The following is a 16,425-nucleotide window of genomic DNA, read 5'->3' as shown; positions in this document are numbered from 1 at the left end:
ACTTGACATCACAACCAAACAACTCATCCCATTTATAAGATCTTATAGAAAGAGCACACAGTCATTTGGTCTAATGGACAGCAACCCAGCCCTTCAGTAAGATATGACCTTGAGTTTAGCGGCTTGCTCTGTGCATTCTCCTACTCGTAACCAAAGTTCCATAATTAATATTAAATTATGCCATTTGGGGAAGCACCATTAATACCACATCAGGGGCCACAGAAAATGTTTAAGAAAAGAATGAACTCAACTCACTAAATCAGATGATTTACTTGTTTACATCTATCAAACAACTGTACTCATGGGATGCCAAGGAGAGAGCTCCCATCAACCCCAGACAGGGGGCTCTACCTCAGGCCTCACCAAGCAACACTGGCTTCTTTAAAGATCACACAGCAGTCAACATTTTATCAGCACTCAACAAACAAGTTAAGGTTTGGCTTAAATCTGAAGGTCTCTCTCCCTTTGGCATATTCTGGGATAATAGAACAAATGTCAAATCAGTACAAGATGGCATATTTACAAAATTGCACCCTGTTTTGCATAACCTAACGATGCAGCAGTTCTTAAGGATTGAACATTTCAAATCTGCTAGCAGAAGACTGCCAAATCTATGACTGTTTCATACACTTGCCAAAAGCCTATCAAATTTTGAGCAAAATGCAAAATAAATCTCCTCTACAAGTTAAATCAGTCCCTTCTGTGTGTTCCAGGCTGCCCTCTTCTCTTGGCAACAAGGCTCAGGACTTGGGTCCTATTTCTCTTGCCCTTGATCTGATACTTCTTTCTGTGTGTATTCATAAATCCATCCCCTCCCCAGGCTTATGTCCTGCCTTCTTGGCCAGCATTTGGCTTGCTCTTCTCAGAGCCCTTCTTCTGTTATCCCTCAGTTCATTGGACCTGCTTCACACATCGCCAGAAAACCACTCTTCCTGCTATTCATTTGTCTACTGTGCTGATCTGCCTCCCCCGAATATGTAACCTATTGAGAACATCATGCTCATCCTCCCCATCTTCTGAAATCTTTCTCTAATGATTCAGATTAGTGCTCTCTCTCCCTTTTCTAACCCTCAATATCAATATGTTGCATAACATCTTTGTGCCTCAGTTTCTGTGTCAGTAAAATAGAAACACAGTACTTATCTCGGAGGATCTGGAGGAGACTAAACCTGATAACCCATGTAAAGAGCTTACAATGATGACTTGCCATAGAAGCACTTAATAATGAATGAAAACATGAATGAAATAAGTGAAACTAGATCCCCTCTGGCTAGGGAGCGGAGAAGGGGAAACCCTAACTTCTCGGCCACTCCCCTTCCCCTTCCTATATGCTCCTAAGGTATAGAATTCCAGGGGCTTCATAGTCACAATTGGAAAACCACAAGTCTTTTTCATACATATCGGCTACTTTGTCATATTCAAATTCATCTTTTATTTCCTACTCTCTTTTATTTCGCTCCCAAAATACTGTTTTTTCTAACTGACAAGGAATAAACTTCTGAATGATTAAAACGCCAGGCACCTTGAATGGGTGAATGAAAGTCTACCACATGTTAACATTTTTTACAAGTTTGACTAAAAGACCTGTGACTGACCACATGAGAGACCATTCCTCCCTGTTAGGAGCCCACTCCGCAAGGTGTGGCTACAGCTGCTGTCTGCTAATTGACTGGTTGTGAGGGTTGCCTCTTTGGATCTGATTCCTTTGCTCAAATCTGTCACCATATCTGTCTGCTGTGGACTGAGACACATTGCAGAAAAGATGTTTCCATAGAGCTATACTGCCCTTTAGCTCAGATTTGTCACCCCTCCACTTTAGCTGCCCATTTAGAGCTTCTGGTATCAGCTCCTTGAGATAAGGGGGATGAACATCTCCTTTCCTCTTTGAGGTCTGGATATCGTTTGAAAGTGCTTCTCCCTTGCCTCTTGCCAGTAGGTGGATGATTATCTCCAAAAAGAGTCTTATGGAGTCACTGTTTGTGTCACTGCATTGGGTCTAAGCCTTAGTCTCAGGGTCCCCTAATCCACATGGCAGCTTTGAAAGAATCAGAAAGGGTGCTCCATCTGGTTTGACACAGCCCTGGAGGTGTGTGCCTTAGAAAATGGAGTGTGGTCTGGCTTTCAGCAGGGCACAGGCTGAACAACTGCACATGGCATCCCCGCCTGTTCCATTCATGTATGCAAATGGCTCTTCTAATTCCCTTTCCTCAATGGTGAGGACTTTGATTTCACGTGATGTGCTTCTCTTGGTGATGTGGATTTCTCTAAATTCTTCCAAATCCAGCCCAACAATCACCTAATAATAAATCCTTTTCTTATTTGAGTTTTGTTAAAAACTGCATTTTCTTCCGGAGGCTGTAATTCTGGCCACTGTATCAGTGGCTCTTTAGCTGAAAACATGGACAAAGATCAAGGCCTTACTTGTCACACACTTTGGTCATTCCTAATCCTTAGTGTACTGAAAAGAGTCACTGATCCAGACTAAATGTGAACCGCTTTAAAAATATTTCCTTCTGATCCACTGAAATGCACAGGGTGGTGAAATCCTCTAAGGAATTGTCTCCTTTGTCTTTTCAAAAAGGATGGGAGGAAGACAGAAAGGGAGAGAAGGAGAGAGAGGGAGAGAGAGAGAGAGAGAGTGAGCGAGAGAGAGAGGAGAAAGGAAAAACAACCTGGGAAAGAAAAGTAAAAGATGGGGTCCAGAGGGGCAGCTGGGGCCTTGGAGGAAAATAGAATCTTTGAATGTATTCCTGCCAGAGACAAAAGCACAGGCTCATTTAAAAAACAAAGGAGGGCAGCTTTATTCTAAAGCCTGCTGTGCACCAAAAATAGGCACTTAGATTCAGTTCTCCACATAGATTCAGTTCTCCACATTTCGGAGGAAGCAACTTACCACGGTGGAGACAATTCAGTTAGTGCATTTGCCTCACTTGTATCCTGCCCACCTTAACTATCGCCCTCCCAAATAATTCCTCTTAGTAACACATTGGGAACCTTTAGCTCCCTGGTACTGGCAGTTTTAATGTGTCCATTGCCAGCAATGAATTTTGTGCCAAGAAAACCCGACTCCTGGCGTGGAAGGATTAAACAGTCCTCGGGTGCCATCTGTGCAGTGAAGTGAAAGAGTGACTTTGTGCACCCAGTGTGCGTGTGTTGCCATTGGCAGGAGGAAGTGACTTCTATTTACATAACTACCTCATGCAGCGAACACCTAAAGGGGGAGATGGAAATGGCCACCGCAGTGGGGGGTAGAGCTGGAGAAGAGGGGGATCTATGTGGGAACGAGGAGTCTATAGGAAAGACTGGAAATTTATGCAGGTTGAAATGGCAGACAACAACTAATTATCCTATCTCATTATATAGGGAGGGCTGGTTGAAGGGGAAATACCCCATTGGCTGATGTTCTTTGAGGAAGTAGGGTAGGTGCCATGAACCTCCTTAGATGTGAGGGTTAGGGCTTGATCTTGTGCTTCCAGCCTCCACTTTTTAGAATATAACTTTTTAAAAGAACGTTTTGGATTCATCATCCACCATGTTCAAGTGAGGGGTTGGGATCCTAGGCAGTTTCACCTCTAATGTTTCAGAAACTTTCAGTATTTTCAAGGAGAAAACTCTTTGACAATCAAATTTAAGTAGTCTGGTTGGGTCGTTAACAAGAAAATTTGAACTGGAAAATGAAAGCCGCAATGAAGAAATTCTTGTATAACAATGTTTCCCTTCAAAAAGTGTTTAAGTTAAATCAGGAAAGGTTTGAGGGTTTATACTCCCTAAAGGGGAAAGCAAAGAATACAATGTTGAATAGCTTGTACACCTTGAAGAGCTAATAGTACTGAAGAGGGGAAAATGCAGTACAAGACACCTATCAGTTCAAGGTGGAATAAAATTGAGGATTCAGAGATATACAAGGAAACTATCAAAAGGGGATTCAAAAGTCGATGCTACTCCATTGAGAGGGCTGTATAAGTTTCTGAGTGGGTGGAGATGGAGAGGAAATGACACTCCAGGTGCAAGGAGCAGAGGGCAAAGGCACAAAAGGGAAAGCCACAGAAACATTCAGAGAACAGCAAGCATTCCAGACAAAGTGGGCTACCGTAGGAAGGGTGCCGAACACCTGGTAAAGAGTGAGGACTGGGCTTAGTTGAGTACACAAGAAGGAACCATGAACATGTTGTGGGTGGGAGTCAATCTCCCAGCTCTGTGCGCAATAGACTGCAGTGTGAGAAGACAGGATAAGGGGAGACAAATCCGGTTATTGTTATAAAAGGAGATAGGTTATATGACAATAGCAATGTGGTTACAAAGAAGGAAATGAGTGTCTAAAGCAGCTTATGGGGGGTGGAGGAGAAAGAATGGGAAGAATCGAGCCCTAAGTATTAAATGCGACCCTTAGCAGAAATGGGGATAATGTAATTATGGGACTTTTTTGTAGGGGTAGATGATCTGTGCATCTCACTTTGCAGATTGTTACTTTTCTGTCTTAACTGATAAACAGACAGGAAAACTGTCATATAGCCACTAACACAAAAACATTGCTATCACAGCTCCCTGCACACACACACACACACACACACACACACACACACCCCTTACTCATTAAGCTGAAAGTAATTGGTAAAACTAAATTGTCTATACTTGTCTTGCAGAACTAGAAACTTTTGAGTTTTACTGTGTTTTGATCAGATGACTTCAGCATCCATAGTAATAGTGATGACATCTTACAAAAACATACGGATATTGCTCAGAGCAATGTATTAATATGAAGTCATGACACAGATGAGAAGAAATTGTGTTCTTAAGTTATTCTTACTGTTTTTCTTTCTCTTTAATTCACTGTCTTGGGAAACATTGTGAACATTCTTTGGAAAATGTAAACATCATAGATGATTTACCTTGTCAGCTGTAAGTTTCAGGGTTTTAAAACAATTTTTTTCCAACCTAACATGACAAACAGAATCAGCAAAGTTTTGGAATGATCAAAGTGCCAGAAGGGTCCCTAGTACTTATGCTAGCACTTCCAGCTGCATCAATGTGGCACCAAAGACAATGCTCTGGCTTTACCGTGGCATCCACACTAGCACATGGGGGCTGTCAATGATAGTTGCACCCACACCATATTTTAAATGCTATAGCCCATCTGCAGAGCAACCTGCCCACTGGTTCTCCCATCAGGCAACCAGCCTGTTGGATGCTATTCAGTGATTTAGGTTTAGGGCTTTTTAAGGGTACTGCCCAACTGTACCTACCTCTCACCTGCTTTACTTAAATCTTGTGTGAACAAAACCGTACATAATTGGCTATGAGTAAGAAAATTATAGTCTCATATATACATCTTATGATAATACTGTAAGAAATTTCAATATATAGCTAAAGGTTTAGAGAGTCTTCTGGGCTCTAAAGGAATACGTTGAATTTCTAATAGGTTTTCTAAACTGGAATTTTATAATTAAAGTAATTATCTGATGTTGCTTTGTATTTCTAAATGAATGCATATTGTGACCTATATAGCATACGATAAAGACTGTAATTATGCAGAATATAGTAGGGGAAGCTATTGGAGTATCTCTAAACCACCTGTGTTATTTCTTTTTAACAAGAATTTTGTTGGAAATAAAAATATATATTTTCTAGAATAGATATACTTAAGAAGGTTCTTAAACCACTTATAAATAGGTTATAAAATAGGCATAGGTCCTCATCTCTTACCCTGTAATGGTCAAGGTTGTCTTCTGGAGTTGGGAGACCCATGTAACGTTCTGTGTACACTGAATCTGTGAAAGAAAAAAAAGTTTAATTCATACAATAACAACTTTTCTTGCTTTTAATGGGCCACTTCAGTGTTTCCGTATGTCTTCACTCATGTATAGGAATATAGAGTTACTCTCAGAAGTATCTCTGTGTGGTTATGAAGAAGGAAAAGGGTGGCTAAAGCAGCTTATGGGAGGTAATTTTTTACTTGCCTTGTTCATATAGCCAGAGATTCTAATTCCCAGCTCCCTGTATACTCATACCTTTCCACACTGAGCCCTAACCCATTCTCACTTTCCCCTTACAGTGGGGCAATGGGAGATCAAACCAGATGATCTAAAATCCAATCAATAATCCACCTACAGGAAAGTCAAATGTGAAGTGCTAAGGGGTAAGGGATCTTAACATTATCATATGACCCTCTCAAGGAATTTTAGTTAGGAAGTCACTTAATGCCTCAATTGTGTTGAAATTTTTTGGTTATAATACAAGTATGTGCCCTGATTTATGATCATCTATTTCCTTTTGGAGACCCCTAACAATGTTCAATTACTAGTTGCTGATGTAAATCATATTTTATTTTGGGGGTCAGGCTACAATTCACTATAATAAAAAGAAATAATTCAGTTATCATTTATTTGCTATGTATCCCCACATTGGCTCAGCTACTCCATCATAATGCAAGTTAAACATTTGTTTTCTCTCATTTTGTGGTGAAGCCTCAATTTTTGTGGTATAACAGTTGAGCATTGTGAAACAGATTACATTAATATCTGTCTGCTGAAATGACATAAGCTCTTTTATCTATAAATATGGTTGAAAAACAGGTTGCATAATTGGTTTGGTTATTTTGGATAGTTAAACATATTTTGCCTGATTTAAAAAAAATTAAATGATACATTATATATATTTGGCCTAAAATATCAGTAAAAAAAAAATTTATTGAGGCCAAATTGCAATAAACTTTAAAAACCTGACATAACTGCTTTGAAAACTGCCTCCTTAAGTGACCAGATTACAGCTAAAAAGTCTAAGAATTTTATCTTGCCATTGTGCTGTATAGGTTAATGGCTTGAATTTCACTATAATTTACAAGCATTTCAAAGCCAATTTCATTAATTTTAAAAATAGGTATATTATCTAAATTCAACATTCTAACACTTTTTGAATGACTGGTATTGTAGATTAGAAACTACACTAATGAGTGTTAGTTGCTCCATATGTATACTTTATGCCATTTCTCTGAAAGTCAAAATATTTTCCTCCAAAATTACTAACAGTGATATTTTATCATTTTGATTAACATGAAAACCGACTATATGTAATTTTATATACTTAAAGGACACTAATATAAAAATAGAATATTTTAAAAGATACTTTAAAATATAAGATCTTCATAAAATGCTTGTATCTTTTTTAACTTTAGTATTTAAATATTAATATCTCAGGCTGTATGTTAGATGGGGAAAAATGACCTTTAAGGGCAAAACACATTTTCCTCTAGGTAGCTGCAGACTTTAATTCTGCTTGTCATAGAACACAATACTCCTTTCTTATTTATGCTAACCAGGCTTACGTGTATAAGAAGATCTGAAATTTTAAAATAACATTTAAAAAATACTGCACAATGCAATTGTAAACTTTTAAAAAATATGCCTTAAAGCACCATTTACATATTCCTTTTGTCCCATCTTTGAATAAAATTGTTTAAATTTACACACATATAAGAACTCTAGACAATTCCTATGTATTATGTTGGTCTATATACATTAAATGAAGTTTTCTTCTCATTTCATATTTTTAAACTTACAAAGATTTACTCCATTATTTTATTGACCACTAGAGGTCTCCAAAAACAAGCCATCCAACAGAACAATTAATATCAAGCAGAGAAATATTATGAAAACAAATTCATTGTGTGTAGATAAAATTATAACTATGCCCTCCAATCTTCTTAACAGAAAGATAGAAATGTATTTCTACATTGGTTTATCTTGACTGGGAGAGACTTTAAGAGTCTTTTCCTCTGGGTACTACCATATTTCTGGATATAAAATATTTAATGAGCTATTCATCATCAACCATTCTTTTCTTACACTAGACAGAAGACTTGGGGTCAGAAGAGGTGTAGGAAAATCATTCGTCTCCTTACCACCCCTGACTCTTCCCTCCTCCCTCATCTTCCATCGCTTACTCCCTCCCCTTTGAGAATTGCAGTCTTAGAGGTGTATGATGCCTTGCAAAATAATAGTCTCTCAATGACGAAGAGCATATTCTAGAGTAGCTTTCACCTATTAAGAGATAGTGAAAAAAAGAAACCAACCCTCCGATAGGTATTTCCACTGTTTCTCCTCTCCTCTTCCCATCCAAAGCCCTACTTATATTTGACATTTAATTGAAGGGAAAGAGATACACACTTCTCTCACTCTGCTAATATGTGAAACCCAGGAATCAAATTAGAGTAAAGATAAGGAACGATTTATATGTAGAAATGTAGCATTGGGGCTGTTTTGAAATTTGGAAAACAGAATTTGTTGATAAAAAACCAAATGTGTAATAAAATATACCACCCAGCTTTGCACAATAGCAGAATAAATGAGATCATCTTATTATAGGTATCCAAAAAGAACCTCTAAGATGAATCAGTCTATTATTCGCTGTAAAAACACTGAAACTCAGAAAGGAATGGCTTTGTTACTGGCATTTTGAGGTCAACACTCCGTATCTCTTTGTACCTGGCAGCAATTACATACCATAGTACTCCCACCGGGATACAGGTGCCACGGCTATTCCACACTTGAACACGCCGCTTCCCGATCCCAGGACCATTGAGGTTACGTACCCTCCATATGACTAAGGAATGGAAACAGTTATTTTTATGGAGGTAAAAGAATAAGGACATATGGTAAGCGAATCGCAGTTTCCACATTTCTCACATCTTTATATACTGTGCCTCTTTAGAGATAAAAAGCATGGTATAGGAGGCTTAAATTGGCCTTAATTGGACAGTATCTTTAAAGACTACACTTTCAGAGCCCTGATCCCTTTCTTGGTAGGTATACGGGGGAAAATATGGAAAATTTGCTGACCCTAGTGACTGGGTGGTACCAATTATAGAATATTTAAAAACAATAACATGAAATCTTTACTGACTGATGCATAAGAAAAAGTCTCCTTCCTTCTTTCCCTTCCCTCTTCCCTCTCTTTCACTCCTTCCTTCTTGCTCTTTCTACCTCACCTCCCTCGCTCATCATAATAAACAAAGGTGTAAGCCTGACTCAGTGGAGATTCTGCAGGGTTACTGCCCAGAGACCTAAGATTTGATAGATGTGGTTTTCACCCCCAAATCTGTATATACGAAAGATAAATTAACCTACTCTGAGTGATATTCACCAACGAATGCATACAGATTCATCAGTCAACTACTCACCCAGCCCCAAATTGCAATTCGTTTGTTGTCCACAAATCCCATTTTTGAAAATTGTCTAAAACACATGGAAAAAGTCCACAGATCAGTACTGCATTGTGTATAGAAAACTTAGATAAGGCACAAATGTGAAACCCTGCCATTTGTTCTCTGCTTCATTCTATTTGAGACTAAAAATTGCTGCCAGTAATCAAATAAACACCTGAGATAAATATCTATCATTTTAACCTAAGATCCAGATGAATATGGTTTACTTTCGTTGTTCATAAAAATTGTGTGTGTGTGTGTGTGTGTGTGTGTATGTATGTGTGTGTGTGTGTACGATTCACAGAAAACAAATCCTGGCAGTTTTTTTCACAGCTTTATACAAAAATTTGCAGCCCAGATGCACTTTTCTTTACATAATTGAATTTAAATCTCTCCAGATGTTTTTCAGTTTGGGAGAGTCTGCCCCTGCAATGGAGAAAGATAAGGGCACGAAAAACTTCTGAGTAGGGCTTAGAAATGTCTCTGGGCCCCCTACCTGAGAACTTAAACACCATTCTCTAAGTAAATCCCTTCTTATGCTGGGTGTTGATTAGTTAGCTAGGCACCACGCACTCAATAGAAATAAATTTTTCCTTGATGGATTAAGAAGTCTTCTTTGCCACTAAACTGTGTTCAGAATTGGAATCCAGGTAAAGAAATAAGAAAAATGTTTTATGCACCTATTTCTTAATATTAGCCTGACATCAAAAGAAATTTTTTTTTACTTGAAAATACCTGATAAATGAAACTTAAATTTTTTGCATTGTGGACGGTTGCAGACCTTTGCATTAACCTATCTTGATTTTAAGAGTCTTTGTGTTTTCACGTAATGATATATGTCCTAGATTGCCCTAAGTTAAGCAGTGTTAGAAAAAATTAAAACCATTTTCAACTCATCTTTTCCATGTAAACTTTGTAAAATTGAAGGAGGCAGACATACAGCAATGTGCACCAGATCATTCGTGTATAAATTGATCAATCTTTACAAAGTGAATGTATCCTTGAAATCATGGCCTGTGCATGTTATCAGAAGCCTCTAAGGCATTTCCCTCTTTGCAAAGGGACAAAAGGAAACGTTTTTCTTTTATTGAATTCCATAAAAATTTCACTGAACTTTTTTGCCTGGTTTTTATCTTTACATAAATTGGATCTTGTAGAATGTACACTTTTGTGTCCGGCTTCTTTCATTCAACAGCATATGCGATTCATCCATGTTGTTATGCTTAGCTCTTTGTAGTTCCTGCAATAGTGTGTTCCACTGTATAAACACACTATTTCTCATTACTTATTTAACTGGGGTTGTATATAGTAGATCCTCAATTTTGTAATTTTAGGGCTTTCGTTAGTCAGATTTGAGAGGCCCTGGAAACTATGCCCTCTCTCACAGAGGAGCAATCTGGATAGATACAAGTTTATTTTTAAAATATCAAAGCCTCACTCTTGAACAAACATATCCTGTTTATTCTAAATCTCTATTTTTTAATTGTTAAGGAAAATAACTAATCATTAACTTTAGTAAAAGAGAATTTCTTTCACTCAGGAATCCCTAATAAATTGTCGTCATCTCCTCTCTCCATCTACTTAATCATTCATGGATCCTTCTGCATTTCCTAGTCTATGATTTCATAACATCATTTTCAACCACCCTCCCAATTATGCTTCCCCAGACATCCATGCTGTTGGTTATAGAAACTCAAAGTTACATTTCCCACATACCAGTTGAATGTAATTAAATATAAGAGTTGGAATGAGACTGGCTTCAAATCCTGATTCACCTTAGCAAGGTACCAAACCTAACCGTCTCCATTTATTTAATGAAAATATGGGGGTAAGAAAACCCACCTCTCAGGGCTTCAGCGACAATGCCTGCAGGTAAAGCACTTCCCATGTAACATGCATATTATGAGTAACCATCATTCATTGTTAACATCTCTTGAGCCACATCACATCTGTTTATAGTCCCATAAGTGAAGAGCACAAGAATGAGATGTGGTTCATACTTATCAGAGCCCTTATACATATGACTGATGATGGCTGTGCTCCACAATTTTCCCAAAATAGCAGAGCCTCCCTCATCCGGACTGTAGGAGCTTCTCCTAGGACCTCATAGTTGTCTATGTGATGTAAGTGTACACTGCCTGTGATGTAAATGTACACTGTAGTCCTCTCTTTATTCTTGACTGTGAAGGAATGGGCTTGGCTTATTTAGTCAGATGTTTACTAGGGTACATTTATCCCTCAGTTTGTCCCCGAGTCTGATGAATTTTGAGTTTCTGTTCTTAGAAGGTGGTAGGACATATGCCAACTCCCTTTCTAGAGTCTCATACAGAGATGAATTTAGGAAATGCTTTTTTTTTTTTAACTTCATATAAATCTATAATGTAATATATTTTTATCTAAACATAACATCTTCACTAAAACCTACCGTAAAGATAAAAGATTACAAATTCATCCCAGAACACTTTAAATTATTTACACTTTACAGCTTTAAAATGTAAATTTTAAAGGGCAAAAAAAAAATCAGATGACCTTTGACTTCATCTCCTAGTCACTCACCTGGCTGCTTCAATTTGATCTTCAACTTCAAATGTTCCCAGTCTTCTGTTGATTGCATGCATGATCTTATCTCCTTGGTAACCACTTCCTCTGCCATCAAAGCTAGCTACTATAATGTTTTCTGTGCTTGCAAGGTAAGTGGCCCAGTTGAGTCTGAAGACAGCATCTGCTTTTTGACTACACGGGCCTGCATACCTATGAAAAATACCAAATTGTTAGCTTTCATGGTTTTCCTGAATCAAATGAGGAATGCTTACATTTCTCTTCCCCGTGAACAAGACGTGTGCATCCTTCCCAATCATGAGCCTGAAACTGTGCCAGCCTATGGGGTGTCCAGAATGAGTCCTCTAAAACTTAGCAATACAACTACCACGGTTGTGTATTTCCTTCAAAGATACTTGTCAGTTTTGTCTTTGAAGATAGTTATCAAACACAGACCTCATAGGCCAACATTTAAAAAGTATTAACATAATCTTGGAAATTAAAGAAATAATTTCTCTAATAGTTAAGAAAGGGGAGTTGTGTTATAAAAAAAAATGATGATGACAACAATAAATACAGCTTTGGATATCTTTCCATCTCAGCTTACAAATACTCCTGGACTACAAGTTTATTTCCTTCTTTTAGGACTTGACTTCTGCATCATATACTTTGCATTTCCCATAGCACCCGGCACAGTCTTGCTCACAATGACTGTAAATCATTGTGGAATGGATTGCAGTAAGAATGAATGATGATATTTAAAACTTCAGAGGAAGAAACAGGTTGCATTGGAAAACGGGCATGTCATTGGGCATTCTATTTACTAGCAAGTTTAACTCCCTTGTATCTGCAATCTTCACAGGCTACAACTATCCTACACAGAGCTGTGTGCACAATCTCTGTAAAGTTCTGTAAAGTGCTCTCTTTTCTGCTTGTTAATCAAGAGGAGCTCCTTATAGCTCATTTCAATTCATTTAAATATGTCATCTTTGCACCATCTACAGGACTCCTGGACATGGATACTCTCCAATAACTTATTCCCTCCCCAGCCCATCTCTCCACTCATCTGCTCACTGTCCCCCACACAGGATAGGACAAGTCCTGCTTACATGCCTTTGCTAATGTTTTCCTTCTACTTAGGGATGTCAGTCAAAAGAACTTTAAACAAAATCCTATAACATTCTAACTTTAAACAGGAAAATGCATTCATGCATTTCTTGAACAAGCAAACATTTTTTCACAACATGTGAAATGTCTTTCTCCTCTCAATTATATTAAATTTGGTAGATTAAGAGTTTGCCTTAATATTAGGTATATATCAAGTTCCCTAACCCCAAGATTAAACAAGATTATTTTTAAAGTAGAAAAAAATATATAGACCTTAAAAGAGGAAAAGGAAAATAACTGAAAAGAAATATGTATTAAATTTAGCATTTTTTAAAACCTTTTCTAATGGAGATCAAATCATTACTTACTAGGAAGTCAAAGAAGATAAAAATATCACTCTAAAGGATGCTTTTTTAGCATTGGAGCCGAAGCCTAAAACAAATTAGTGTCACGAATGAACTGACTTCATTTGCTACAATTATTTTACTTGAAAAGAAATCAGATAGTGCATCTGGAATTTTAAAATACCTGTCTTTTCCTTTCTTTATGTTTGGTTTTCATGAAACTGTGAATATAGTGCATCAAAGCTGAGCTGTGTCTGATACTAGTATCTGTGTCCTCCCTTCCTCTCCCCACTTTTTTTTTTCTTGCTAGTAACAACAGAGACATTATGTCCCTGAGCTTCAATGTCTTTTCCGTATAATGGAACAACAGAACTTACTACATGGGCTTGCTGTGTGAATAAAGCAAATGATGCCAAGCACCTGGCATTCAGCAGGTCCCTGCACAAGTGTTGTTTCATTTTGTTTTTGATATAGGAAATGATGCAAGCCAGGACAGGAAGAGTCTGACATTATGGCATCATGGGTGACCGTAGGGCAATTTTAGAAAAATTAAAGTAGGGTGTATTCCTAATGACTATAAAAAATATTTTACAAAGCTGTCGTACTTGGAATTCATATGAGTTCATATTCACTGTTCAAAGACTTTTGACTTCATAACTTTCTCAAAGACTTGAAGTTTTTATAATGAACATTCTCCTCTATCACTTCTCTTCACCAAAAAAAAGGAATAGAAAATAGCCGGCAGTAATACTTCAGGAACTAAAGGAAGAGAAACATGAGGCAGCCAGTGGGAGCTAGGGTAAGGGAACTGTAAAGACTGTTAATGCCCATCTCTTACTTGTTAAAATGTCCAGGAGGTTAAGGATGAAAATGCAGACTTAAGAAATCCTTTGAAATTCCCTTGGAGTTCAGAGAAGCAAAACAAAAGAAAATCTATATGCCATTATGACAGAAAAGGAGTATCTCTCTTCTGTGTTAAGAAGATGTGAGAAAACACAGGTTGAGTTTTGTGGCTGTACAATGAAAGGAGGAAATAGTAAACAGTGATTCAGGAAGAGGGAAAGGATGCATTTGGCTCCATTTTTCAGTAAGCTGCTCTGAGAAAAATATATATGACTGAATATTTCTAAGTTGCTCCCTTCTCTTGAATACTTACACATCTAATAGTAGAGGATATTTCTTGGATTTATCAAAATGGGGAGGCAAGATCATCTGATACCAAAATTCTAAACAAACAGAAAGATTAATTAGTGAGGTAAGAAAAATTATTAGTACAAGATTTTGTTCCTCATCTCCCTCAGTAGCAAGTCATTTCTAGAGTTTAACAATTTGTTAAATGAGAGTAGAAAAAGAAAATGAACTGCTTGGATTCAGCACATTTTTAAGCTATTACAACATTTTCTTTCAGGTTAAAATACTAGTTAATGTTAAAACATAAAATTGTTTCTAATGTATCTATTAAATACATTGGTGCCTAGTAAAATAAAAGTGCATCTTAGAATTTCTAATGTTTTGTTTTTATGATTCTGTTCTTTGGCATCCGATCTACTGATCTAGTTTGTTTATGGCTTATGTTCTAAGTTTTCCTCCAAAATGTTTTCCTCTTCTTGAATTTCCTTGAAGCTGTTTAGGATTTTTAGTTGGCCCCAACTCTATTTTAGAATTCTGATTTAATAACATTTTTGTAATTCTTATTGCCATCCCAGACCGCAAATCTGAGTTCCCATTTTCAGCTCTGCGTTTCACAGAATGAGATCGGGTTTATATGGAGCAAACTGTTGCGTACATTCTGTATGATCTCCCACGGGTCTGTTTCATTCTCTGTGCTTGATTTAACATCAGTTTAATAAAATTTGTCCCTAAATAATGAGTCAGTTTCCTTTGCTCCCAAATAAAAGATGAGTTATAAAAGTGTTTTTCCACATTTAAATAAAATTATTCCAGATTCAGGAGATTTAAACTGTAGGCAAAAAATTCTTATCTCTAGAGCTATTTTTATCTAACATTTATCTTCCTTTTTGTTTATGTTTGTTACAATTATTTTACTTGAAAAGAAAAAAAGATTTGGGAGTAAAATATATAGATAGATTTATCTTCAATTTATATTTTGCTGACTATTGTCATGCCTTCTGATTAAATGTGCTTATAAGAGCAAAATTTAAGTCTCTATTATAATTTCAGTAGAACACCAAACTATCAGTTGACCATGATACTTTTAATGAATATGCAAAACCCATCATTTGATCTCTGCTTTGTTTGAACTGGCATTAGTTGATGGGAAGGTGTTTTAGTCCCACTTTTTTGGAGATGTACAGTCTTTAGTTTCGGGAGGTTCTTTCTATTCACAGAGTCACGCCTTCCCAGCTCCCTCCTCCCTGACCTACCTTTCATCCTTCCTTTCTGTACTTTGAATGGCTATAACCACCTCCCAATGGGACATCCCCATCCCCACAGCTCCATCTTACCTCCTGTCTCAAGTCATCCGTCTGCTAATGTGGCTTCCCTGACCTAAAAACCTGCAGGGGTTCCCCAGTGTTCATGACTGAAATAGAATGTCACATCTCAGTATTCAGTGCCTTCTGTACCAGGCTGTCAATGTTAGCTCTGGAAAACTCTAAGCTCTTGCCCCTCACATGTGGCTCAAGGGTCAGTAGCACTAGCATCACCTAGAAGCTTATTACAAATGCAGAATCCTGGACCTTCCTTGACCTGCTGGGTCAGAATGTCCTTGTTAACAGGGTCCCAGGTGACTCACATGCACATTCAGTTTGAGTAGCACTGCTCTAAACTGTTCTTCATGAGGATGCTATACTTTCCTGTGCTTTTCCTGATATTTAAAATTAGATGTGTTGAATCTTTTCTATTATCCTAAATTTTTTTAAAGCCTAAAACGAATCAATCCTAGTATAACAGATTCCTCCTTCCCGTATAAGCTGTTAGCCTTGAGTGGAAAAAATAAAGAAAAACAAACAATAAATAACTAGATTTTCTACTCAAAGAACCTCATTGTTCTTACTGGTCTCTGAATGTACTCCATGATTACACAACCAGGCTGGGGACCACACTATGGGAGGTCAGGAGGGTTTGGAAAAATTCAAAATTTCTCTTCTGAGACTGAAGTTTCAATATTTTATAGCTAACATGAATTATTTTATACAACCATCTCAGATATCCTTGATCTCTTTGGGTTAAAGGTGAAATACGTTAGGATGTCATTAAGTTAAACATACAATTACT

The 16,425-nt window shown here is 37.4% G+C and overlaps 1 protein-coding gene across 3 annotated transcripts in view; it reads right to left on the bottom strand.

Moving 5' to 3' along the window:
• The window catches only part of DPP4 (dipeptidyl peptidase 4), an 85,759-nt gene that overhangs the window by 7,821 nt on the left and 61,513 nt on the right, over positions 1-16,425 (bottom strand). For 2 of the 3 annotated variants that reach the window (XM_010361854.2, XM_030916932.1), the window contains exons 19-23: positions 14,345-14,414; positions 11,756-11,950; positions 9,176-9,230; positions 8,499-8,598; positions 5,704-5,768 (exon numbers count right to left, since the gene is read on the bottom strand). In XM_010361854.2, coding sequence (XP_010360156.1) covers positions 5,704-5,768; positions 8,499-8,598; positions 9,176-9,230; positions 11,756-11,950; positions 14,345-14,414 — 485 coding nt within the window. The remainder of the gene's footprint in view (positions 1-5,703; positions 5,769-8,498; positions 8,599-9,175; positions 9,231-11,755; positions 11,951-14,344; positions 14,415-16,425) is intronic. The other variant, XR_004053270.1, reaches the window with a different exon arrangement.

The sequence above is a fragment of the Rhinopithecus roxellana genome, chromosome 14 (genome assembly GCF_007565055.1).
Source record: "Rhinopithecus roxellana isolate Shanxi Qingling chromosome 14, ASM756505v1, whole genome shotgun sequence".
Classification (NCBI taxonomy): Eukaryota; Metazoa; Chordata; class Mammalia; order Primates; family Cercopithecidae; genus Rhinopithecus; species Rhinopithecus roxellana.
Note: the sequence above shows the minus strand (reverse complement) of the source record. Positions and strands in the feature narration are given on the sequence as shown.